This window comes from Alligator mississippiensis, chromosome 1 (genome assembly GCF_030867095.1).
Source record: "Alligator mississippiensis isolate rAllMis1 chromosome 1, rAllMis1, whole genome shotgun sequence".
In the NCBI taxonomy this organism is placed as follows: Eukaryota; Metazoa; Chordata; order Crocodylia; family Alligatoridae; genus Alligator; species Alligator mississippiensis.
This window is the reverse complement of record NC_081824.1, coordinates 50,622,202-50,638,014: the sequence shown is the minus strand read 5'-3', so window position 1 is coordinate 50,638,014 and position 15,813 is coordinate 50,622,202. Positions and strand designations below refer to the sequence as shown.

Here is a 15,813-nt window from a genome sequence, read left to right as displayed (position 1 = left end):
GGGAGATCAAGGGGAGATGTCAGCCAACACTTCCAGCTGCTTAAATTTCCCAGGAAAGAGCAGATCTGGATTCAAGCTGGAAAAAATCTGTTGCCCAGATACTCAGAACAACTGAGAGTATTATCTGTGTAAAAAAAAGAAAAGTAATATTCCAGGCTATATGGTAAATGTGTCAGTGGATGTGGTGATCTGAGTGACCTCAGATTAAATTGCATTGCACTTCCCATCAGGAGTGATGCCTGGAGGGATGAATGAAACAAAGTAAACTGAATTGCCCCAGGGGCACATGGAGAAGCAGCAGATGGGTAGAGAACAATACAATAGATTTGCTAGTCTGAGATGAGGGGAGCAGGCCTGTCCTGCAAGGCAAGGTGTGGGATATGAACTGTCCTCTAGCCAGTACTATCAATCTGTGTTATAAACTTTTTTATATGTAGGTTTTAACAGCAGAAGCCACTGGATGATGCCTTTAAATGTACTTTTACGGGTTCTTTTTCCTTGGAGTACAGAAAAAAGTCTGCATAGAGTTTTTTGGTACAGTGCTTCTTCTGAAGGCCTGTGATGAAATTTATTCTTTGCATTAGTATCTATAGCATGATTCAGTTCTTGAGTTGGACACCTTGGGAATAGGGTCTGGAGTATGGCTGAGATTCTGGAAAGAGATTCCCATTTTTTGACTGTTTCCATTTCAGGGCTGATGTAATTTATTTATTAATATACTGAAACACTGATTTCCACCCTCGCCTCCTCCCTCACATAAGTGACTCATAGGGAGGGCATATTGCCTATTGGAGGGCAGTTGTTGCTTGCCACTCCTGCTGCTGACAACACTACCAGTGCTGCGCGTGGTCCCCGTTTGCCACTCCCTTCCCCCCCACCATCAACGTTGGCATCTGTGGGCAGTCCCTGCTCGCCACAACTCCCCATCTCACCGCCGATGCTGGTGTCCACAGACAGTTCCTGCTCACTGCTTGCTGCTGACACTGCCACCTATAAATGGTGCCCCCCCTGGTCTTGGGAGGCACTAGTTGTTCATGCTTCCCCCCTCACAAGCAGAAAACGAATCTTAAGGCTCTGATATCTGCTACAGTTCAGTAGAAGGGTAACTGGCATGAATTGCTATAGTATCTGATAACTGTATTTAAGGACTAGTTGAGGCTCTGTGGTTTTGTCATTATAGTGAAGGACAAGTGGATTTATGGCATGGAAAGTTCCTCTAGTCCCACTTCTGCCACCTTGAGAGATGTGCTGGCTGGGCATTTGTGGTTTATTGAGTTAAAAGCTTATTCTGCCAGTAGTGTAACTTGGGGAGAGGGGTGGGGTAACTGGGAGAGCAACCCCAGGTATTGCCTTTGTAGGGGGAGAAGGGGGCACAAAAATAGCTGCCCCTGCAGCTGGCAGTTAGTGTTGCCAAGGGTGCCTGTTACACCTCTGTATCTACTCTTGGGTCCCCATTAAAACTGACACTTACTTATTTTAACTCTGACTGCAAAGACTTCTCACATTTAATGGGACCATTCACTTAAGGGTATTTAAAAGTACAGATCTTTTGGATTGGGGTTGTGATCTGCCAGAGCCTTGATTTATTAGTCCTCAGGGTCTTTTGCAATGTGCAACTTTTTTCCTCTGGCATATGTAATCAAAGTGAATTAAAGATTAAGGTTCTTTGGGTGGAACAAGTTTTAGGTATTTTTTGTGTAGTAGATGAATCTGTCTTATATTTTGGGCAACCCTTTACAAATTTAAGGGAGATTTTAGTATAAATTTTACACATACAAACAAAGTAAACTAAAACAACAAAATTACTGTTGCGAAGTCAAGCACTCAAACAGTAAAAAATACCAGCAATAAAATTCCTTATGAAATATTCATTCAGGCCCCCTTGTGCATATGCATTATGATAAAAATGTTGTTACAAGATTGCCAACTGCCTCATTTAGCACCAAGGATGAGCAGTGCTATGTCAATATTGTTTTCTTCTCATTCTTCCAAGTGTGTCCCTGGTATTTAAACTCTACTTAAGAGTACACTTTTATTGAGTTCACTCATGGTATCTTTGGTACTTCAGAAGTCACAATTTTTTTTATAGATCTACTGAGTGGTGTGGAGGGCATTTTTTTTTCTGCTTTATGCATGGAGGCACAAAAAGTTTAAGGTAAAAATTACTGAGTTATTTTGGGTTTTTACTTTGAGTCTCTTAAAACCTGAATCTTTCAGAGTACTTGGCATTATGCCATGCATCATATGTTCAAAGAATAGCGTGACTGTTTCAGCTGTGAATGATTAACATGTCACATCAGGAGTTTCAAGTGCAGCACCAAGGGTTTGGGGGGAAAGAACAGGCATTTATGGAGTAATTATACTGTGATGGCAGCTTACTCTGATTATAATGGCCTCAAGACACCCCACCTGCTTACTCCTACATGCATGCTTTAGGCTATTCTTGGCCTTGATTCTGATGTGCTTGAGAGTAACCTGCGGGATACAAATCAGCAGTTTCACCAGCATGTTTCTGAATCTGGAGTTGAGTAGAGTGGGTGGAGCATACTTGGGAATGCCCTACCAAGAGCATGCTACTGCCAACATGAGGATATGCCCTTAAAGGCCAGTTATGGAAACTCTGGTTTAAATTACCTACTCAGCAGTACATCCCTAAAAGTCTCTGGCCATGTGTGGACTGCAGTCTTTCCAAAAGCTTCCAATTTGGACAAACTAAACAGATTTTCATAGAGACAGGAAAAGGCACATCCCTCACACAGAGCTCGCCTATGACAAGTTTCCAGTTCCTCCTTCACAATATATGCAAGAAAAAAGGTCACTTTTGTTTTTAGTACGGACAAAACAACATGCTATTTTTCCCCCAAGTGTAATTTCAGAAATGACTGTATTGTTTTGGTTGAAATTAAGCAAGCAAACAAACAGAAAAATGCCTCCTTTTTATTCCTCTTCTTCACCCAAGAAAATCCCTGCCACAGTGTGAGAGAGTTACTGAAGGTAGAAAAGTTCAGCCCAAATTGTTAAAGCATAACAAAGATACAAGCAACGAGGACATCATTTTGCAATGGGAAGTGCTGTCACTTATATTACTGTAAGGCTACTGACCCCACTTGAAACTTGAAATTATTCATGTTGTCTAGAGCCTAGGATAGGCTCCTAACCAGCAAAAGCAGCTTAATTAAAAGAAAAATAAATGAACTTTTCAGGGATGAAAACATTTCCACTTTATAGCAGAGCATGCTAAAGAACATGCAGCAGCTAATAGTTACAAGAGACTTGTACAATATAAAACTGTCAAAGCACAGAAGGAAATGTTTTCGAATGAACTAGCCACTGGGTGGCAGAAACATAACAGAAAAATTAACTTTTTATATGTAAAAAATGTAACTGTGCTACATAAACCTTTCAATTATTTAAGCTGTTTCTTAACAGCTTTGCTTAAATCTTCCACTGGGTGGTGGATATATTCTAAACTAAACATTACCAATTCAAATCCATGCATATTAGATTAATGTACTAAACTGTAGATTTATTCTTTACACTCTTTTCGTATCCTGTCTCTCAATTTTTCAAGTGAACAGCAGTATACCTCCCTCCTGGACACCTCATACTGCCTCCTTTCTTTTATTTAGGAATCCGGGTAATGCTAAGTTTGAGAGCTGGAGCGGGTCTGGATTGGCTCCTCTTCTCCTCAGGCATCTTCTGGTCTGAGGCTGAAGGAGAGATGTTCCGTCTAGTTCTGCCACCACTTATCCTTTCACTTCTTCCTTTCCTTCTTTCCTCTTCCCCGCAGCATGTACTTTATGATTTTGAGTGGCAGTAGGTTCATCCTTACCTTCCTTCTCCCTCTGAGGTTGTCTTATCCAAGAAAGTCAGTAATACCATTATTATGGACGGATGGATCAGAGTCTCTTCTTTTGCCATCTTGTATACTGGGTGGCAGCAGCTGAGCCAGCTTCTTTATTTGGTTGTTTCCTTTTGTGCTGCTGGCTCTTCCTCTCTGCTGTGACTAGGGGCATATTTGGCAAATTAACGGTGGCAGTCAGCCCAGCTAACTGACCAGATGGTCAGCAGCTGGGAAGGAGATGGCAATTGTTTTAATAACAACATGATTTGTCCCCCAAACACTTGCTACTTCTGGGCCTAATCCTGTTCCCATTGAGGTCAACCACTGAACCTTTTTGCCATTGATTTCATGCTTGTGAGAGATACAAACATTCTGTAGAAACATGACTTAACCAGGCAGAATACAATGGGAACATCTGCAATTATACCCTAAATGTAATGCATTACAGATCTATGGACTCAGTGTGTCTTTGGTTTATTTCCTGGACTCCTAGGTTGCCTCCCAATCTTACATTTAGAATTTGTTCCTCTTAGAACAAAGCATGCCACATAATAACAATTAAAATTAGATTGCATATCAGCCCTAAGCTATTTTACGTCACCTATTAAAATGTGTGCTGTGAAGTGCCTAATAGCTCTGAGCAGCTGAATCTTGTTTTGGCATAGCTCTTAGTTCTTCTCTTTAATTACTGGTGCTTGTAGCAGTATTATTCCATTTTGGAACACTGTTGTTGGACACACAGAATATTTTGAATGTTAAAATTTGTGGTCTGCTTTCATGAAACACAGCGTATAAATTGTTAGAGGAATCTGTTTATTGCTATATTTCCTCTAAATTGGATTCAAAATTTAAAGACATCATAAAATTGAAAGTGAAAAACTCCCTCCCCTTGCACACAGTGGCTCAGTTGAATATTTTGTATCTTATTTATACTCATGAAAAAAGATGCTATATTCCTTTTTTGAGAGAGAGTAGCAGAAATCATCAACCAAAATGTAGTTTGAAAGGCTACAATGCTATGTGCAATGGTTAAATAGTTAAAAAAACCCATTATCTTGGAACTAAATGAGATAAGCTAATGAGTCTATATATACTGTAAGAACACATGGATGGTATGGGGGAAGCATATTTAACTCCTGAAGTGAGCAGGAGAATTTATATGTTTGTGCAGATAACTTGTGCAGGCATAATCCAGATTGATATTTAGAACCAGAATGGCATAAGTAATACTTAATAAATAATGAAATTAAGTGTGTATGTGGGGAGGGGATTATGAGGGTGGGAGTAAAATTGAACGGGGCTTCAAGTGCTCTTTGAATATTGGGTTGCAGATGTAGTTTAGTTTGCAATGATGCAAATTAATTTAAAACCCCCAAAGTCTTGCACGTATACAATATGATGCCATTAAACCACACAAAGTGACATTTCCTCACATGTACATGTTAATGGCATCACGTGTACAAGCACCCTATGGTTCTACAAACCTGATTTAGTCTAAAAATATTGTTCCTCATACATTCATATGAAAATAATAATCAGCTATGGCCCTACCTTGCTCACAAAGAACATTAAATCATGAAAACGCTGTACATACTTTCAAAGGCATATTAAAAAGTTTTGGAAAACATTTTACTTCCACAAAACCAGCCTAGGTTTGGTCACTATCTATCTTGGATATAATTTGGATAATCCCATTTAAAAAGATAAACTATGTTGTGACTAGGGTTTTACTAAAAATCTTCATAAAAAATCATACTGAGCAAATAAGAAATAGGATTATGTCTTTAGAAATAAGATGTTTTTGGTACTTAATGATGTAGAAAAAGTAAATGTTACATTTTTCTTAGGTAAGAGAGAATTCTAAGTTTTGTATAGATTTGAAAAAAAGGGATGTTCCATCTATTGATTAACTGGAGATTGATCTGAGACTTTTGTTTTTGACTCAGAACATATGGCCAGAAATATTTGGAACATCCTGCTGGATTTAAGTACTGTCATGTGGTCAAATGTGACTACCCTTGTTCTTTATAGTGAGGAAAATCTACTTTAAGATGAACCACATTCTGTTATTGGATGGAAAAATTTTTTTTTATGAGATGCACACATGGGGAAATACAGTCAACTCTGGTTAATTTCTCATCCCAAGGGAAATACAAATAACAGCAAGTTAAGTAGTAATGACCAATTGACAGGAGTTAATAAATAGGAGAAACTGCTAGGGAGTTGGAACAGCAGCATATTAAACTATAGTGGCAATGTATCCTATAAGAGAATAAACAAGAATTTATGGCATCTCTATGTTCCGTTGTTCTGTAACTACTCTTAAATTCCCTTTGAATATTTAGAGAAATAGTGACTGTAAACAGGCAACTATGTTGGAGCTTCAGTAACTTACCCCCCAAAATGTAAATTAATGTGCCAACCATGTGAATCCTTTTAACAAATCCTAGAGTTAATTATTTTGTACTGTACCTTGGACAAAGTTTATGAGAATGGGCTAATACATGTAAAGCAAATAATTGCATCTGCTTGTAACAATACACATATGCTGTATTGGAATACTCATCTTGTATTTACAATTAGAATTCATGTGTATCCTTAATAAAGTGTGCCTTTTTCAGTTTGTTACATTCAAAATGTTTGCTGAGCAGCTTCAGTCACAAACATACTTCAACTGTCATTGCAGTGTTGTCCTGCTTTTTATATGTATTCATAACTTTCACTCTTCTTTTCTTACATTAAAATTCACTGAATTATATTCTAATTTAATTGTAATTTAAAATTTCTAAGCTTATGAGACAGAGCGAGAGAGAGAGAGAGAAGAATCAGTTGAGGTCACACATTTTTTTGAAAATCTTAGGCAACCTCTTTTTGAGGCGCTCATCTCTCACTCTTAAAATACAATTAACTCTTGTCCCCAGTGATTGTACCCATACAAATATGTATCATGAACCAGAGCAAAGCAGTGCCAGCATCCTAAAATGGAAAATAATTTATCTGCTTTTAAAACAGGGCAGACTTGGGTGTCCATTCTGAGAACATTAAAAACATTTGATCTTTGAGAAGTGTTGTTACTGATTTTCTTAGTTTCCAGAAACATGGGTTTCCCTGGTTTCAAAATCTTTGAGGCAGAATCTAGAGGCAGAATTCTATTACAGGATTGACTTGATTATTTCTGGAGTCGTAGAATTCAGATTGCTGAGCTGAAGAGAGAATAAGGGCCTGTTCTCAGGGCCTGCCAGGGTCAAGAACTGAGTCACAGCAGAGAGTTCCACACAAGCATAAAATAATCATGTATTGCAAGTTATTATCACATAATGAGACAAAGATTACAACACAATGTCAGAATGGCATTACAGGATTATTTGTAGCTCTCTGTGATTTAATTCAATGCTAACAACTCTCTTTTTCTTCTACTTCCTCCTCTAGCCCCATGCATACTGGCTTTTGAGAGAGATGTGGGTATTAGACGGAGTGAATGGGGCACTGTTCAGTCTTCAGGATTCTACAAGTTCAAGATAGTTGGCTAATTCAAGATATATGGCTTGAATATTGCTTCAGGTAACATTGACTCCTAACTCTCAAGTCTAGCCTTAAGGATTTTTAGTGAAGGAAAATCAACACTCTCCTCTGGCAACAGGGTCCATTGTCTAATCTTTCTCATTCAACACTGCCTGTTCTTTATACCTCATTCTTTTCCCTCGATACTTTCATGTTCATTCCATTAGTCCAGGCCAGATAGAAAATAGATTGCCTTTACTTTACTTCAGAAATGGAAATAGTGACCATAAAGTTAATTTATAGTGAATATTTGTAGCAACTGGCAAGAGAACTGTAAAAAGAAATATATTCATGAATATGTGCTTATATAAATGCACTCTAAAAAGCAGCTTTACAGTGAATTCATGTTAAAGAATTCTCTTTGAATGTATAGCAAAATTAGCTTCTATTACTATATATATCTATGTATTCTGCATAAGAAGATGGATGTATCATATCTTCAAAACACAAAGTATTCTACTGTAAATGTGGTGGGAACTTTTTTGATATGCTTGGAGATATAAAACCTTATATAAATGGCAAGATTGTGAGCTAGACAAATTTACATATGAAATACTGTGCTTGTATTTAATTTTGCTTTATCTTTATCTTTCCTAGCTCTTTCATCTGAGCTTAATTTTAATTTTCAAGGTGAAAGAAGAGAAATGATGTACATGAGCAATATGGACTTCCTGAAAAATTAAATTCTATATGTTCTTTTCATTTTTGCAATTAATCTGGTTGCTTTTATAAAGTCAACAGAAAAGAATGTAAATAGAACATAGCCTGTTAAATCAACTATGTGGAGATAGCTACACAATGAAATCTTGAACCTTTAAAGTCAATGGGAATTTTGCTGTCAATGATGATAGGATCAGGACTTTATCTAACCATTAAATCTGATTATTTGATATTCACTTGTTTATGATCAGATGCCTGATGTGCTTCTTAGATGTAGAAGCACAAATAGATAACTTACTTAATTTTAATCATCCATGATGTGTAAATTCAGGATTTTGTTTGAATTTTGATATATTATTGTGTAGGTTGAGATGATTTCTAATATTATATATAAATATTCTACATATTTATTAGTCCTTCTCAACATGGCATCTGTGTTTTTCTAAGGGTTGAAATAATGTGGCAGATACACTAACAGAACTTTCAAAAGGGAGTTTTCAGGATTAGCCCCCTATATAACTTTTCTAAATTTAGCAGCACCCCAGGTGAGAATCACTGAGCTAGAATCTAGCTGGTGCCAGGTGAGGGCAGCAGGGGCAGAATTTCACATTGCTGTGTACTGCTTCCTCTAACACCCCAGTTTGTACCTGAGGGGGCAAGTGAAGCTCCCGCTACTGCTGCTGCTCCTCTTTGGTTTTGCACACAGGCAACAAGAGGCACATGCCCTTGTGTCTCTCACCTTCCACTGGCTCCTGGAGGAGGAGTTTGGCAGCGGAGGAATGAACCAAGCTGAACAGCAACAAATACAACAAGGTTGAACGGCAAAGTGCACTGCTCAAAATATGGGGGCAGCTGGCTAAGGGCCTGCCCGGGGAGTGTGTGGGGGGGCAGACAAGAAAGTGCCCAGAGGAGCAGCCATGGGTGCTGCTTGTCTGTCAGGTGCTGGGGCAGGTATGGGGTTTTGGACAAGGGATAGAAGAGTTCTTACCTCCTTGTGCAGAGGCCACCTGCTGCATTACCCCTGGGTGAGAATCATGGTGCCATTGACAAATGTCTTTACCCCTGTAATAGAGAGCCAGAGGCCAGAGGCCCCTGTTAGTGTAAGGAGAGTGGGCAGTAGGCCAGGCTTGCTGGGTGGACAGGTATTTGGGCACCAAGGACCAGAAGGAACAAGGACAGGAGCTACTACAGGGGCATGATTATTTTGTAGCTAGCTGCACTGCAGTAAGTAGCCAACGGATGTATCTCCAGGTAGCCAGGGAGTAAAGGCTGCAAGCAGCTGGTTTAGGTGGCAGCAGAAGAGGACAGGCTAGCCATTAGGCAAAAGTGTGTGGCTGGGTAGCCACATGACCTGGAGGGGTGGTGGTTTGGGGCATATAAGCCCAGTGCCTGAAGCAAGGTGGGTAGTCTGGCTTTGCATGCTGCAAGGAGAGGAGCTCCTGAGAGGGAGAGGCTTCAGGAAACAGGCCCATAAAACACCCAAGCTACCAACAGCTGGATGGAGAGGGCTAAGAGGGAAGTATGGCTTGTGGTGTGGTATTCACCCAGAATGGGCAAAAGTTTCATATAAGCAGATCTATATGTATTATGTTCTAAGTTTAACTGGAGGACCGGGTTGTGGTTATGGAGAGTGATGTGGAGGCCACAGGGGTGCCTGAGGGTCACCCAGTATAAAGCCCTGCAAGGGTCAGTGACCCCAAGGGGGCTATGCAGTATGAGAGCAGTTTGCCCGGATTAGGGTCCTGAGAGGGCTGTACAGTGTGAGAGCGGTCTTGCCTTGGTTAGGGACCCCAGGGAGCTGTCTCGGAAACAGGGTGCAGCCTTGTGTAGGGTTGGGAAAGCAGCAGGCTAGAATAGAGAGGGAGACAGGGCCAGGGGGTCCAAGAGCGAGACAGTGGACCTGGGCTGATGGATGCAGCCTTCCCAAGGCCAGGAAGGCTGAAGCCCAGACAGAGGTTTGAGAGGCCAAGTGTGGGTTGGGGGCCCGCTCTAAAATGCTACTGAATAATACCTGTGAGGCCTGGGCACAGCTATAGGGGTGACAGGAGGCCACATCCATAAGATGACTTATGCCCTGGGGCATGGATGAAGTCTCATACCAGTCAGGCATGAGAGGTATTAGCCAGCTAAGGCAAACTGAGGCTTACTCTAGAACCCTGGGGATGCCTCCTTAAGTACTAGAATATTCATCTAGATGTGGCAGGTGAGGTAGAAAAGAGGGCACAGCAAGGGGCCAGAGTGTGGCTGGAATACCTTGGCAATCAGGGGGTGTCATGGCTGCCCTCAGGGCTAGTCCTGCTACAAACACCTTTTAAAAATTGGTTGGAGCTCTCATTTCAAGTATAGTAACTCACATTTATACGTTGTTCACCAGCCACTGTAATATTTGCTTGGACAAGCATATTGATTATTTCAACACAGCAAGTAAGAGATCCAGAAATACAAAAAGGATTTCATTTCCTGATCAGAGATGAACAACATAATAATGTAAAACTGGATAACAACATTCAGATGCATCACCTCTTAATAGCAGAGCTACTATCTACACATATTATTATACTTCAGTATTTACCTGAATCCAAAATAAGTTTTAGAATTTAAGGAAACCCCTCAATAATTAGATTGTATACATGGAAAATTATATGGTTGTTATAATTTTCCATGAATACAATCTAATTATCAGAGGGTCATCTTAAATTTGTCCCTACAAGCAGCATGGGGAGCAAGGGGCCAGACCTCTGCCCCTTGCCTCTTGTGCCTGCCTCCATGCTGCCTGTTCCCTCTGCCACTTGCCCTCCAAGATACCTGCCCCCGCACATGCTCCCACCCACCCCTGTGCGCCTGTGCCTGCCTCCTGCTGTGGCATGTCCCCACCCCTGCTCCTCCACCCGCTGCCTGGGCCAGTACTTAGATCTAAATCAAGGCTTTCTTTTCCCCATGGTGATCAGGGGAAAAATTACTGCTGATATTGGATTTGAGTAAATATGATACTTATACTTCTAGTTTAATGAGAATTTGAAAATAATAGTTTTATTATTATTGTAACCCTTAGGAATCCAAGCAGTCTTCCATCCATGCAGGCTTCTGTTTCATCTGTCCACTTGAGTACTGTATTCAGTCATGAGGACTACTTATGTAGTTCATATAGATTTAGGTTATCAGTCAGTACTATAGGCACAAACTCTGTGGGTGCTCTGGGGCTCAAGCACCCACCAAAAAAAAATCAGTGGATGCTCAGCACCCACAGAGCTGCTTGCAAATGTTAAAAACAAAGAAGCGCTTTACCAGAAGAAGCAGCGTGTGACTTCAACCCGACTCTGTAGCATCTGTAAAAATCAGGCACTTCAGTGGGGCTAAAAGCTAAAGTTGTTTCATTCAGCTATTAGGTAAGTGGCTAAAAAGCCCCACTAAAGTGCCCAATCTTTATAGACCTTGCAGAGCTGGGTAAAAGCAACATGCTGCCTGTTCTGGGCACATGCAAGTCTTGGCATGGGAATGCACCAAGTTAAAAGTAAAGTGGTGGTGGTGGGGTGTTTTTAATGCTTTTTTTTTTCAAGCACCCACTAGCAAAAAAAAAAGTCAGCACCTATGGTCAATACATAGTTTGTTTTTCAGGTCAGGTCCATCTGTTGGCAGAACATAGTTTGTTGAGGTCTACAGGGCATGCCAGTAATTTTTCTTCCATGACTTTAACATCCACATAACTTCCATAACTTTAACTCCCATAACTTTCTTCCACAACTTGAACAGCCACATCCAGTTGAAAAATCTTTTAGATATTTGGTTCAGTGTCTTTTTCTTATCCCAGGTGGCCTGTTGCTTCTTTAACACAAAAACACTATAGTGCTGCTTTTGGTAAGTGTCATACTTAGACAGTCTGTTACCTTCTCACAATAGGAGTTTGTACCTGGATCAAATAATGATCATTCCACCTCCTCAGCCTGGCAGATCAAGTGGTACAACAAAATTAACTTAGGGTCTGTTCTTTCCCCAGGTGAGGTAATTTTTGCTGCCTTCACCCAACTGAGAGGATTTACACCAGCACTTTGCTGTCCAGGTTTGTGGTGAACTTTGAATATGTATTTGAGCAGATTGCAAGTCTGTCTCTGAAGGTGTTTTGCCGGATTGTGCTTCATAAGGAGCCAATGAAGAGCACTGTGGTTCATGTTTGTTGTGAATTTTGCACCTAGTAAACATGGGTGATTGGCTTTGAGGGCCTCTAACACTCCATTTCCCTAGCTGAGTAAATTGGTTTTGATCTCATTTCATCTGCAAAATTGTCAGCTACTACACATATGGGATGGATCTGAAGTCAACCTGTTTTGGTGTTCTGTCCAGATGCAGTCACTCTTAAATAGGTCCTATAGATGCTGCCTATTTAGTGAAATTTTACACAAATATTCTGTACAAACTGTACAGGTCTACAAATCTCTGAGCAAGGGAACTTGCTCCAGCCCCAATCCGAACTGGGGCACAGTAGCTACAGCCCTGGCCAGACCATGCACCAGCGGTTGCAGTGGTGGCAGTTCCAGCCCTGGGTTGCCACAGTTGCTACCACTGGTATTGCTGGCACATGGCCATGCCAGGGCTGGAGCTACCATGTGCTCCATGTCCCTGGCCAGAATGGGGCTGGAACTGCAACTAATGGTAAGTGGCAGGCAGTAGATACTGTGGAGGGCAGGCAGGGGTGGGGTACAGGGTGGGGACAGACATTGTGGGAAGCAGATGGATGCAGGTGCCAGAAGGGCAGAGGTGGCTGGGGGCAGGCAGCTGGTGTGGCTCCAGCTCTGCCCCCTGCCCCCAAATCCAAGACAAGGGGATCCCCTTGTACTGAATGGGGGCTGGGGGGGAACCTCATCTTGGATTTCAGTAAATACAATAACTGGCTCATGGGAGAGGCATGAGCTTTTGGGCAAGTTTGCAGGCAGGAACTTGCTGCATCAGACACTAGTACTTGGACTTCAGAGTAACATGACTAACTACAACTCTGCTCATATAACAAATGAGATCAGGCATGGGACTTGGAGTCTTTGCAGTGTGCATCATCAATATCTTATACACTACTGCACTGTAAACAGCTTTCATATATTGTGGGGTAAGACCAATGCACGAGTGATGATTACCATGGAGTCACTGCTACACTGTAAATCTGCACCATCATGGACGTTGTGGTAACTCTTTCAGGTGTCCATGCCAGATTTGAATTTGGCTCACAGAATTCATATTCAGTAATGCATACTGCAAAGATTCAATGAAAAGTAAGATAGTCTGACTACATAATTAACAGTAAATAGACTGTTTGAAGAAAGGGCACGTGGGTTGACAAATTTCCTAGCCGTTACTCTGTGTATCCAACTGATGGAATTTTTTCTGCGTAGGCTTCTACCTGAGATAAAGCTATTCTTCTTTTTCTCTTTTTTTTCCTTTAGTCTAAAAGGTAATTTGAGGTTTGACTATAGCTGGAAGGATTTGACTCAGATCTTCACAACATTTATAGAAAATATTTATGGCCTTACTCATGAGTTTCATTCTCTAATACACTCCCTATTTGAACTGAGACCTACTCTAGGCTACAGTTGTTGTAGATGCCCTTACTGAGATGTTAGGTATTCAGCAGCAGTTCTTATCTGTTACTCTCTGGTGTATGTATTTATCACAGTTTGAGAACATCACTTGTGCTGCCACCAACAGATTTAAGATAGTGTCTGCACTATCACTGCTATATGTTAACAATTTACTTGTTATGGCAGTATGACTTTCCAAGCCCAATGTTTCAGATGACAGCTGTGGATGCTTCTATTTTTGCAAATCCTTGTCTTTAACTCCTTTTTTTCTTTTATCAATTTCTATCTTGGCCATAGGCAACACGTAGGGAGGTTATGGGGGGCATGTGCCCCCTCTGAGAGTACTGGTGCCCCCCCTCTGACAGTGAGTGCTCCAGAGTGCCCTCCCTGAAATTGGACCCCCCTGGTTGCTGGCTGGCCCCTGGGGGACCCCCCCCCAGTCATGCCCTGCTGGTGCCCCCCAGACTCAGGAGGCACCAGTGGCCCATGATCTCTGCTTTGTCTCTTCCCAACCTCAACCAGTGCCACAGTCATGATAATTCAAAGCTTTTGGATATGCCAATTTGGCAATACATATTATTTGCGTATCCAGAATGATGACAGCATGACTGGTCATGCTGAAATGTAATAAAATAATAGAATTCCACAGTGCCCTTAAAATCAGATTTCATTGAAATGATTTAGAATGTGGCATGGTTGATGACAGCCAAATGTATTGCCGGATTGTGTATACTGTTAATTTAAAATGACACAAATGACTGCATTTTTTTATCTGTTGGGGTTTCATACATGGTAAATCAAAATCTTCCAAATAGAAGATTAATTTGTCCTTGATTAGATTCTTAGAGTATTATTGAATGTGGGTGGGTTTCCTACATATCCAAGGCCTCCATTGACTATTCACATTATCAGGTAATTCTACAGAGATACTATAGGAACACTAAACTTGTAAATTGCATTGTTCTTCTTGGTCATTACAAAGTCAATAGAAGTTTTGCTATTGACTTTGTTTAGAATTGCCTATCACACTTAGAGCCAAATGCAACTCTACTTTTGGACAGGCAAGAAGCATTTATGTAGGTAACTTTAGCAACATAAATGGCATTTTATGCCACTTAAATGGATCTTAAATCCTACTCCCCCCAGAAAAGTACATAATTTCATGTATATAGGCTACCCTTGATTCTCTGGCTGATGATATATGCGTAAAAGGTCTAGTCAGGTGCCTGTTGAATCTGCTTGTGGCAGACAAGCCCAATTCAAGACTGACACAGCTTCTTACAAGTTTTTGCATCATTTTATTTTGGCCAGGATAGATTGGGTTAGAGCATGGCTTTTTTGGCCCACCTTTTCTAGGGCCTTCCTCAAGAGGCAAGCAGGTTACCCCTGAATAGGGCTGCTTGAATATCTTGGTAGCTGCCTCAGGTTCCTTATGCACCTTGTGCTGAAAGTCTTGAGATCATCACACCAAGACCTTCAATGCATATGCTTAGGCAAGAGAATGGAGGAGTGGAGGCTGCCCTAGACCTACCACTCCCCCTTTAGACCATCGAGACAGAGTCCAAAAGCATTCCAAAAGTCAGACTGAGTCCAGATGCTCAGTGCCTCAGTGGTTCAGTGTTTCTTCTGTCAGAGAGCAACAGATAAGAACTGCTGCTGAGTGCCTAACATCTCAGTGAGGGAATATTTCTGTCAGGGTGATGTTCCTTAGCCTGACTTCAACCAAGGAATACACACAAAGCTGTGGAATCTAGGGTTTTGCGGTGCTCTAGACTCACCTTGCAACATTGTGATAATTTATAGAAGCTACCCCTCCATAAACAGCTGCAGCAGATCTGGACAGGTTGGACAAGTGGGCAGAAAACAACAGAATGCAGTTCAACAAGGAGAAATGCAAAGTGCTGCACCTAGGGAGGAAAAATGTCCAGCACACCTACAGCCTAGGGAATGACCTGCTGGGTGGCACGGAAGTGGAAAGGGATCTTGGAGTCCTAGTGACTCCAAGATGAACATAAGTTGGCAGTGTGACGAAGCCATCAGAAAAGCCAATGGCACTTTATCATGCATCAGCAGATGCATGACGAATAGGTCCAAGGAGGTGATACTTCCCTTCTATCAGGCGCTGGTCAGACTGCAGTTGGAGTACTGTGTGCAATTCTGGGCGCCGCAATTCAAGAGGGATGT

The 15,813-nt window shown here is 41.3% G+C and overlaps 1 protein-coding gene across 14 annotated transcripts in view; it reads left to right on the top strand.

Annotated features, from left to right (window-relative positions):
- LOC102563837 (collagen alpha-1(IX) chain) overlaps positions 1–15,813 on the top strand; it is a 142,786-nt gene that overhangs the window by 114,936 nt on the left and 12,037 nt on the right. For all 14 annotated transcript variants that reach the window (XM_059730621.1, XM_059730600.1, XM_059730624.1 and 11 more), the window contains 2 exons: positions 7,274–7,405; positions 12,060–12,122. In XM_059730621.1, coding sequence (XP_059586604.1) covers positions 7,274–7,374 — 101 coding nt within the window. In that variant the 3' untranslated portion in view covers positions 7,375–7,405; positions 12,060–12,122. The remainder of the gene's footprint in view (positions 1–7,273; positions 7,406–12,059; positions 12,123–15,813) is intronic.